Raw genomic sequence first — 12784 nt, 5'->3', positions numbered from 1 at the left:
CCTCGGTAACACGCTCCACATCGTCTGACAGCATTTAACCGGCTGTAAACACGCAGCTGGAAGCTGTTTGATTCATTTATTATATATTTAACAGGGACAGAGCACATTAGCAACACTGCCATAAATGCACCAAAATATCTTTCATCTGCAGTCCCTGCACAGACAGTACATATATATAATAAATAAACAAACATACAATAATTATCATTATTACATAATACTTACAGTATATCATATAAATATGTATAAAAATATAAATACAACTTAAAAATGTTTTTGGAAAAGTTTATTAGAAAGAAATAATAAAAAGAAGATATTAAGAGGATAATATCAGTAATAAAAAGACGCTTTGTTAGGCTATGCTAACATCCTCACAATGATAATGCTAATATGCTAATGATTAGCAGGTATATTGTTTACCATGTTAGCATGCTAACATTAGCTCATTATAAGTAAACACAAAGTGCAGCTGAGGCTGATGATGTCATTAGTTCTGCAGGTATTTAAACCAACCAGCAGGTGAAGCTGCAGGAAAAGTCACAGCATCAAAGTTATTACAGTTTATTATTATTATGAACTATGTTATTACATTTCATCCTGAGGGGAACGTGAATGTGAGAAACAGACGTCACAGTGATCCATCCAGCGGTTGTTGAGAACAGCTGATAGAGGACGAGTCAGCAGGAGGAACGTCTGATATAAATCATCTGATAGTTTAGTGGCTGCTGTCTGTTCATGTTTGTGTTTATGTGTTAAAAACATCATAAAGAAAATATATAATGACGAGTCCTGCTGCTTCTCCAAAATGTCTATAAATATATTATTATTATTATATTTCATCACTTTATAACACAAACACAGTTTTTTAAAAGCCGCTTGTGTGAATCATTGTTCACAATGCTGAGCTTCATTTAAACTAATCAATAACTTCTGTTTCCTCCAATCAGTGTCAGGGTTACTCAATAATTATTTATCAATATCTCCAATCACACACACACACACACACAAACAGTTTACAAAGTGAAATATCGGCTTTGCTGGATGAACATCTGAAGTATCAGGAACTCTGTTTAAGACATCTGGTTTAATCTAATCATCAATACCTCGTCAATAACTGACTGTCCTGATAAAGTCTGATTCAGTCCTCAGATGTTCTTACATGTTGTTCTATCAGCAGTAACACCACACTGGAAAAATACTCCATTACAAGTAAAATTCAAACTTTTACTGAGCAGTAAAAGTATAAAATAAATATGATCATAAATCGTCTCCTTTCAGACCGACGAGCGATAAATTAACTTATTATTCACTTTCTGTCTCTTTGTGTTATTGAGCTGAAAGTTGCAGTTTTCCTTCCCAGACGTGCTGCAGCTGCAGCTGCAGATAAACGCAGCAAAGGAAACGTTTCAGAAATAAAATCTCCTGTCAGACTCGTGAACATGGAAATCTTCTAAACTGGATATTTTAAAACCACATATATTTTATATTTTGGGGGGATTTACGTGCTTTTAGAGCCTTTTAAGGTCAAAATTCTATAAAACTTTAAACTATTAAATAAAACTTTGTTATTGAGCCAAAAGTGTTTTTTTCTTCCCAGACTTCCTGAGAAGCTGAAATTCTGCAGGTGGATTAAACAGCTGCATTTAATGATCTCATCTCATGTTTTAAATCTGCAAAGAAACGAATGTAAACATGTAAACATGTAAACATGTCGAGTTTTCTCTGCAGGTCTGAGCAGCCTGCTCACAGATGAAGCATCCTCCTCCTCCTCTTCCTCATGACTGCAGGTGGATCAGGATCGAATCCGCCGCTTCAGAAAAGAAGCAACCAGATCTGAAATTTACACAATTTATTCCTCAGAGAAGAAGACGTGAGCGACCTGCTGGCCTGGACGCCGTCGCTGACATCACAGCGTCTGATTCTTCTGCAACCACCTGAACTTCCAGAACGATAAACAAACGTTATTGATGATAATTTAAAAATAAAACACAAAAGAATAATCAGACTCAGCTGCAGCTGAAGATTATTTTCACAGTTTTCCAGCATCTGACCAACAGAAATATTTATAAAGATATAAAACTGTTTTATTGATAACTGATTGATTGACTGTTTCAGCTCTAAAGGAAGCAGATTCATGTGAGACTGCAGGAGCATCATGGCGGTAAAGATGGAAGCTGGTCGGTTGCGTCGTAATAAAACTATTTTAATGATTCTTGATGTTGTGTAGAAAGTTTTCATCTTATCAACATAGAAAACGTCTGAATGTTTGTTTCTCAGTGCGAGTGGATCAATAAATAGTGGATCAATAAATAGCGTCTAAATGTTGGCCGTGCCTCTCTGCAGCTCCTGCAGCTCCAGCTGGCTGTGACTACGTCTGCAGTCTGTGGTCGCCGCCGCCGCCGCCGCCGCCGCCGCCGCCTCGGCTCTCTGCAGCAGAGTCTGATGTAATCCGTTTAAATGCGTCGCCGTGCCGGGGCCGCCGTGCAGGGGCCCCAGAGGGCCGAAGCCGGAGTATCCGGGGACGAAGGGGGCGGTGTAGTAAAGATGTCGGGGCAGGGCGGCGCCGTGGGGGAAAGGGGTCCGGGGTGTGGAGGCGGGGGGCGGGGCCCCGGGCCCCGGGCTCTGTGACGAGTCACTGCAGGATCTGTTTCTGTCCGACGACGTGGCGATCTCAGCGAGCGACCACAGTTTGGGTTTAGGGGCCGCGGTCGGCCCCCGGTCGGCGCCGGCGTGCTCCTTCGACGCCGGGCGGTCTGCATCTGAAGCGCTCTGAGGACGGGCCCCTGTGGAGGCGGGGCCCCTCCTGTCCCCGCAGTCTTTAAAGTCCGCATCAGTGGCGTCCTCTCTGAAGATCAGCTCGCACACGTTTAACCCCGAAGATGAACGCCGGCCAGCTGGAGAGCAGATCAATCAGATCAATCAGATCAATCAGATCACAACAGATCACAACAGATCAATCAGATCACAGCAGATCAATCAGATCAATCAGATCACAGCAGATCAATCAGATCAATCAGATCAGATGAAGAACATGTAAACACACACACAGCTGCAGCTATTAACTGATTAATCAATCTGCAGAAAATTGTCTGAAACTTGTTAATCATCAATTTATTGTTTTAAATATTTTTAAGCTGATTTCATGATATTTATTGATTATATTTATTATTGTATAAACGTATCTTTACTTATTATATTTAGTTGATACATTAAACTGGGTTTGTTGTTTATAAATTGTTTATTTGAGTTTATGGATGAAACCTGATATTTAATTTGCTTATTGAGTTTGTTTATTGTTTATTGTTTATTGTTTATTGTTTATTTCATTTTATGTTTTTGTTTTTATGTGTTTTTTATTTTTTATGTTTAAAATAAAAATTGATAATAATAATAATAATAATAATAATAATAATAATAATAATAATAATAATATATTCATTTGTCATTATTTTCTGACATTTATAGATTAATGATAATCAGATGAATCGATGATGAAAATAATCAATAGTTCTAATAATTATAAACTCACCGGCCTCGTCCTTCATCTCGTTACTCTTCATCGGCTCTTCTTCCTCGTCGTTCCTCTCCAGGTCGATGTTGTCGTCCTCCTCGTCCTCGCTCCGGTTCCGGGGCGTCCAGGTCATCTTGTTCTCCTTCTTCAGGCGGCGGCGCGCGTTCGCGAACCAGGTGGAGACCTGCGTGAGCGTCATCTTGGTGATGATGGCGAGCATGATCTTCTCGCCCTTGGTGGGATACGGGTTCTTCCGGTGCTCCTGCAGCCAGGCCTTCAGCGTCGCCGTGGCGTCCCGCGTGGCGTTCTTCCTGTAGGCGGGGTCCCCGTACGGGTAGGGCCCCAGGGCCCCGAACGGGTGGTAGTCCAAGGATCCGGAGGACGGGTCATAGGCGGGACTCTGGACCAGGAAGCACACAGAGACGGTTCACATGTGTTTCCCCTGAATCCACATACGTGTGTGTGTGTGTGTGTGTGTGTGTGTGTGTGTGTGTGTGTGTGTGTGTGCGTGCGCGTGCGCGTGTGTGAAGCTGCTTTCTTGGCAGCTCTGCCCTGAAAAGGAGATTTCTAATCTTAATGAGACTCGCTGCGTTAAATTAAGGTTAAATTAAGGTTAAAGTAAGAAAACAAACTGTTTGCATCCAAATAATAATCCAGATTAACCAGATTACAAATAATTATATAATCCAGAATAACACCAGTCATCTCAGTTCATTTACACACAAACAGGATTATTGCAGCTTCTGTTGGAATAAATTGATTTCTGATCATTCTTCAATAAATAATAAAAAACTAAACTTTTGTCCTGGAAAGATTTTTAAAATTCAGAAGAAACAAAAATCAGAAATAGATAAAATAAAACAGAGTGATTTATTTATTTAAAGGTAAACTGTAAAGTCTTGTTTTCCAGTTTATAATCATAATTATCATTTAATATAATAATCATTATCATCGTTATAATTGAATATAATTATGAATATTTCATATCAGCATTATTATAATGGAAAATAATTATTTCAGGATAATTAACTGAACTAAATGTTCAGAGGAACATGAACTGAAACTTTGCGCTCACGTGGAACTTTTTTATTTTAACTTTTTAATATCTTAATGTCTTTATACATATTTCTAATGTTTTCTTCTTCTCTGACAAACGTTCAAGCTGCAGTTTAAAGCGACTTTATCTCAACCTGAAGCCCGGGAACAAACTCACCACGAAGGAGCCGAGCGCGGCGGCGGCCCGCGGCTCCCCGCCATACGGCAGCTGCGCCGCGGATCCCGAGTACGGAGCGAAGGCGGAGCCCGAAGAGGAGCGGCCGAGCCCGGAGCTGAAGGACGGGCAGGAGTGCAGAGCCAGAGACACGGACGGCTGGAAGAGGAAACCCTGAGGATAAGCCATGGCGGCGCGCGCGGACCCGGACTGTTACGCGCGGGTCAACTCACATCGGACCAGAGAGCCGCAGCGCGAGGAGTTTCCCCGGGACAGCAGACGGTGGAGAGGCGGGAAGACGAGCTCTAAACTCGGAGGAGGAACATCCAGGAGCATCGCAGGAGGCGGCTGATGAGTTTCTGTGTTTCTGCTGCTGAGGAGAGAGAGAGAGGGGGGGGGGGGGGGGGGGGGAGAGAGAGGGAGAGAGAGGGGGGGGGGGGGGGGGGGGGGGGGGGGGGAGAGAGAGAGAGGGGGGGATGAGGAGAGAGAGAGAGAGAGAGAGTGATGGAGAGAGAGGGGGGGGGGGGCTGAGGAGAGAGAGAGAGTGATGGAGAGAGAGGGGGGGATGAGGAGAGAGAGAGAGAGAGAGAGTGATGGAGAGAGGGGGGGGGGGCTGAGGAGAGAGAGAGAGATAGAGGGTGATGGAGAGGGGGGGGGGGCTGAGGAGAGAGAGAGATAGAGAGAGTGATGGAGAGAGGGAGAGGGGGGGGGGGCTGAGGAGAGAGAGAGATAGAGAGAGTGATGGAGAGAGGGAGGGGGGGGGGGGGGCTGAGGAGAGAGAGAGATAGAGAGAGTGATGGAGAGAGGGGGGGGGGGGGGCTGAGGAGAGAGAGAGGCTGAGGAGAGAGTGAGGAGAGAGAGGGGGGGGGGGCTGAGGAGAGAGAGAGGCTGAGGAGAGAGTGAGGAGAGAGAGACAGAGAGAGTGAGGGAGAGAGGGAGAGAGAGATAGAGAGGGGGGGGGCTGAGGAGAGAGAGAGATAGAGAGAGTGATGGAGAGAGGGAGAGAGAGATAGAGAGGGGGGGGGCTGAGGAGAGAGAGAGATAGAGAGAGAGTGAGGGAGAGAGAGACAGAGAGAGTGAGGGAGAGAGGCTGGGGGGGGGGGGGACCAAAAGACGGGTAAAATTTTTGCATGTTTCATTGATTTTAAAAAGGTTTTTGATTGTATTTGGAAAGACGGATTATATTATTATATTATTATATTATTATATTATTATATACTATATATTATATTATTATATTATTGTATTATTATATTATTATATTATTATATACTACATATTATATTATTATATTATTATATTATTATATCATAAAAACAGGTGCAGGGGAAATACATGTGGAGTAAAAACTACAGATCTCCTCACCGAAGGGAGACAGCTGGTCTGACACACACCTGCATAGGATTTACTGTATATATATATATATATATATATATATATATATATATATATATACACACACACATAGATATACCATATATAATTAATATATATATATATATATATATATATATATTTATATATATAATTAATATATGTCAATCTTAATGTTTATTTAATTGCTTTGAGAATGTTGTGGTGATATTCAGATATTGATGTTGAACCTTCAGCCTGGTTGTGACTCTGCTGTTGACCTTATTTTGTGATGCTGCCCCCCGCAGGTCCTGCACCGAACTGCATCTCACGGTCACGTAGCGTAAATGTCTGAGGATATGCACAAGCGACGCAGGACACACGAGGTCGGCATGATGCGCACAAGAGCACGTGGTTAATAGCACTGACTGTATATAAATATGGCCGACGCGTCTCCACTTTCTGCCGCTGTGCAAAAGTGAAGCCAAAATATCTCCTTTCTGGGAGCGGCCATTTTGCTTGTGTGACATCATTTGCAGCCAGATTCTGCGCCGTAGAGTCGGGTGATAGGATGACGGCCCACTGGACACGCCCCCTCAGTGGAGTCAATCATGACATCACACCCACTTTTTATATCATCTAATAACTAATTAAAAACAAACTTATCAGAAAAATGAACAAACATCAGCATGATAACTAAATATAACTGATGAACTAAAATGACAAAAACCATCTTTGCGAAAAATGTATTTAATGTGTACTTTGATTTTAACATAGAGGGGGCGGGACTTATGACCTATACTACAGCCAGCCACCGGGGGCGATCCATCATGACCTCCATCTTTATATACAGTCAGTGGTGACTAGTATGAGTATCAGTGTCTTGAGCTAGTTGAATGAATCACCTGACAGAGCTAATGTTAGCATGCTAATATCTGAGCCATTTAGGCAGAAAATGAGGAAATATGGAAAATGGTCAACATGTCTGACACTTAACATTTCACAGAAAAAACACAACAAACCTCAAATTAATAAACGTTACACTAAATAACCAAATAACAAAGATTAGCATAGCATAGCATAGCATAGCATAGCATAGCATAGCATAGCATAGCATAGCATAGCAGAGTCTGAGTCTGGAGTAACAAACAAAACTATACATGATGTACAAACAGCAGCTGAAGTGTGTTTGTGCTGCAGGGTTCAGGTGGACTCTGCTCAGGTGAGGTCAGAGTGTGTATAAGCTCACACACACACACACACACACACACACATACACACATACACACACACACACACACACACACACACACTAATCTGATTTGGTGTCTATAATTAGACGGCTGCAGGAGGACTTCCTCCCAGCAGCAGAGAGTGAAAGTGTCGTCAGTCTTCTCTGAAAACAGCTGAAACACGTCTTTATGAGTGTGTTTATGATGATGTCATCGCGGCGTGTTTCCTGGATGAGCTGAGAGCTGGTTGTTTCTGCTGGACGAGGATTCACAGGTGAGCTGAGAGTCTTCGGGTCTCAGGCCGAGCCGACGGCTGCTGTCAGGAGTTACTAATGAACTATCCAGCAGCTATTTAAAGCAGCATGATGCTTGTTTGCCATCATGTCTGTTTTTATTCTGCACAGCTGTTATTCTTCATCTTTACTGATTTTTCTTTATTTTAATGGTACGAAACAAAAAACGACTCCTGCACAGTCAGCAGGTATGGTGCGTTTATTAAATAGTGACCGTGCAGTAGTAGTAGTAGTAGTAGTAGTAGTAGTAGTAGTAGCAGTAGTAGTAGCAGTAGTAGCAGTAGTAGTAGTAGTAGCAGTAGTAGTAGCAGTAGTAGCAGTAGTAGTAGTAGTAGTAGCAGTAGTAGCAGTAGTAGCAGTAGTAGCAGCAGTAGTAGCAGTAGTAGTGCAGCATCTGCTGGCTTCAGTATCTTGTTACTACTATATTCTACTATACTTACTATTATATAATACAATACTTACTACTATATACTTACTATTATATAAGACAATACTTACTACTATATTCTACTATACTTAATATTATATTCTACTATACTTACTATTATGTACTACTATACTTACTGCTATATTCTACTATACTTATTATATAATACAATACTTACTACTATATTCTACTATACTTAATATTATATTCTACTATACTTAATATTATATACTACTATACTTACTACTATATTCTACTATACTTACTATTATGTACTACTATACTTACTACTATATACTACTATACTTACTACTATATTCTACTATACTTACTATTATATTCTACTATACTTACTACTATATTCTACTATACTTACTACTATATACTACTATACTTACTATTATATACTACTATACTTACTACTATATTCTACTATACTTACTATTATGTACTACTATACTTACTACTATATACTACTATACTTACTACTATATACTACTATACTTACTATTATATACTACTATACTTACTACTATATACTACTATACTTACTATTATATACTACTATACTTAATATTATATACCACTATACTTAATTTTATATACTACTATACTTACTATTATGTACTACTATACTTACTACTATATTCTACTATACTTACTACTATATTCTACTATACTTAATATTATATACTACTATACTTACTACTATATTCTACTATACTTACTATTATGTACTACTATACTTACTGCTATATTCTACTATACTTACTATTATATTCTACTATACTTACTACTATATTCTACTATACTTACTATTATATACTACTATACTTACTACTATATTCTACTATACTTAATATTATATACTACTATACTTACTATTATGTACTACTATACTTACTACTATATTCTACTATACTTACTATTATATTCTACTATACTTACTACTATATTCTACTATACTTACTACCTGATACTACTATACTTACTATTATATACTACTATACTTACTACTATATTCTGCTCTAACTATTATAAACTACCATACTTACTACTATATTCTACTATACTTACTATTATATACTACTATACTTACTACTATATTCTACTATACTTACTATTATATTCTGCTATACTTAATATTATATACTACTATACTTACCAATATATTCTACTATACTTACTATTATATACTACTATACTTACTACTATATTCTACTATACTTACTATTATATTCTACTATACTTACTACTATATTCTGCTATACTTAATATTATATACTACTATACTTACTACTATATTCTGCTATACTTAATATTATATACTACTATACTTACTATTATATACTACTAAACTTAATATTATATACTACTATACTTACTATTATATACTACTATACTTACTACTATATTCTACTATACTTACTACTATATTCTGCTATACTTAATATTATATACTACTATACTTACTACTATATTCTACTATACTTACTATTATATTCTAATATACTTACTATTATATACTACTATACTTACTACTATATTCTACTATACTTACTACTATATTCTGCTATACTTAATATTATATACTACTATACTTACTATTATGTACTACTATACTTACTACTATATTCTACTATACTTACTATTATATTCTACTATACTTACTACTATATTCTACTATACTTACTACTATATACTACTATACTTACTATTATATACTACTATACTTACTACTATATTCTACTATACTTACTATTATAAACTACTATACTTACTACTATATTCTACTATACTTACTATTATATACTACTATACTTACTTCTATATTCTACTACACTTACTATTATATTCTACTATACTTACTACTATATTCTACTATACTTACTACTATATTCTACTATACTTACTATTATATTCTACTATACTTACTACTATATTCTACTATACTTACTATTATATTCTACTATACTTACTACTATATTCTGCTATACTTAATGTTATATATTACTATACTTACTATTATATACTACTATACTTACTACTATATACTACTATACTTACTACTATATTCTACTATACTTACTATTATATACTACCATACTTACTACTATATTCTACTATACTTACTATTATATTCTACTATACTTACTACTATATTCTGCTATACTTAATGTTATATATTACTATACTTACTATTATATACTACTATACTTACTACTATATACTACACTTACTACTATATTCTACTATACTTACTATTATATACTACCATACTTACTACTATATTCTACTATACTTACTATTATATACTACTATAGTTACTACTATATTCTACTATACTTATTATTATATACTACTATACTTACTATTATATACTACTATACTTACTATTATATACTACTATAGTTACTACTATATTCTACTATACTTACTATTATATGCTACTATACTTAATGTTATATATTACTATACTTACTATTATATACTACTATACTTACTACTATATTCTACTATACTTACTATTATATACTACTATACTTACCAATATATTCTACTATACTTACTATTATGTACTACTATACTTACTACTATATACTACTATACTTAATATTATATACTACTATACTTACTACTATATTCTACTATACTTACTATTATATACTACTATACTTACTATTATATTCTACTATACTTACTATTATATACTATCATACTTACTATTATATACTACTAAACTTAATATTATATACTACTATACTTACTATTATATACTACTATACTTACTACTATATTCTACTATACTTACTACTATATTCTGCTATACTTAATGTTATATATTACTATACTTACTATTATATACTACTATACTTACTACTATATACTACTATACTTACTACTATATTCTACTATACTTACTATTATATACTACCATACTTACTACTATATTCTACTATACTTACTATTATATACTACTATACTTACTACTATATTCTACTATACTTATTATTATATACTACTATACTTACTACTATATTACTATATACTTACTATTATATACTACTATACTTACTACTATATACTACTATACTTACTACTATATTCTACTATACTTATTATTATATACTACTATACTTACTATTATGTACTACTATACTTACTATTATATACTACTATACTTACTACTATATACTACTATACTTACTACTATATTCTACTATACTTACTATTATATACTACCATACTTACTACTATATTCTACTATACTTACTATTATATACTACTATACTTACTACTATATTCTACTATACTTATTATTATATACTACTATACTTACTATTATATACTACTATACTTACTATTATATACTACTATAGTTACTACTATATTCTACTATACTTACTATTATATACTACTATACTTACTATTATGTACTACTATACTTACTATTATATACTACTATACTTACTACTATATTCTACTATACTTACTATTATATACTACTATACTTACTACTATATTCTACTATACTTACTATTATATACTACTATACTTACTACTATATTCAACTATACTTACTATTATATACTACTATACTTACTACTATATTCTACTATACTTACTATTATATACTACTATACTTACCACTATATTCAACTATACCTATTATTATATACTACTATACTTAATATTATATACTACTATACTTACTACTATATTCTACTATACTTACTATTATATACTACTATACTTACTACTATATTCTACTATACTTACTATTATATACTACTATACTTACTACTATATTCTACTATACTTACTATTATATACTACCATACTTACTACTATATTCTACTATACTTACTATTATATACTACTATACTTACTACTATATTCTACTATACTTATTATTATATACTACTATACTTACTATTATATACTACTATACTTACTATTATATACTACTATAGTTACTACTATATTCTACTATACTTACTATTATATACTACTATACTTACTATTATGTACTACTATACTTACTATTATATACTACTATACTTACTATTATGTACTACTATACTTACTATTATATACTACTATACTTACCACTATATTCAACTATACTTATTATTATATACTACTATACTTACTATTATGTACTACTATACTTACTATTATATACTACTATACTTACCACTATATTCAACTATACTTATTATTATATACTACTATACTTAATATTATATACTACTATACTTACTACTATATTCTACTATACTTACTATTATATACTACTATACTTACTATTATATACTACTATACTTACTATTATATACTACTATACTTACCACTATATTCAACTATACTTATTATTATATACTACTATACTTAATATTATATACTACTATACTTACTACTATATTCTACTATACTTACTATTATATACTACTATACTTACTATTATATACTACTATACTTAATATTATATACTACTATACTTACTACTATATTCTACTATACTTACTACTGTATTCTACTATTCTTACTACTATGTACTACTATACTTACTACTATATACTATTATACTTACTACTATATACTACTATACTTACTACTATATACTATCATACGTACTACTATATACTACTATACTTACTACTATATACTGCTATACTTACTACTATATACTACTATCCTTATTACTACATTCTACCATACTGTAACTCTACAGCTCTGTAACTCTGCAGCTCTGTA

The 12784-nt window shown here is 34.4% G+C and overlaps 1 protein-coding gene across 1 annotated transcript; it reads right to left on the bottom strand.

Annotated features, from left to right (window-relative positions):
• Positions 1 to 399: 399 nt before the first annotated feature.
• Positions 400 to 4910, bottom strand: LOC137183861 (Iroquois homeobox protein 5a-like). The gene is made up of 3 exons (XM_067591142.1): positions 4725 to 4910; positions 3530 to 3926; positions 400 to 2894 (listed from the first exon to the last, which is right to left on the bottom strand). The coding sequence occupies exons 1-3, from the start codon at positions 4908 to 4910 to the stop codon at positions 2317 to 2319; spliced, it is 1161 nt and encodes a 386-aa protein (XP_067447243.1). The 3' UTR covers positions 400 to 2316.
• Between the last annotated feature and the right edge of the window lie 7874 nt (positions 4911 to 12784).

This window comes from Thunnus thynnus, chromosome 5, assembly GCF_963924715.1.
Source record: "Thunnus thynnus chromosome 5, fThuThy2.1, whole genome shotgun sequence".
In the NCBI taxonomy this organism is placed as follows: domain Eukaryota; kingdom Metazoa; phylum Chordata; class Actinopteri; order Scombriformes; family Scombridae; genus Thunnus; species Thunnus thynnus.
Note: the sequence above shows the minus strand (reverse complement) of the source record. Positions and strands in the feature narration are given on the sequence as shown.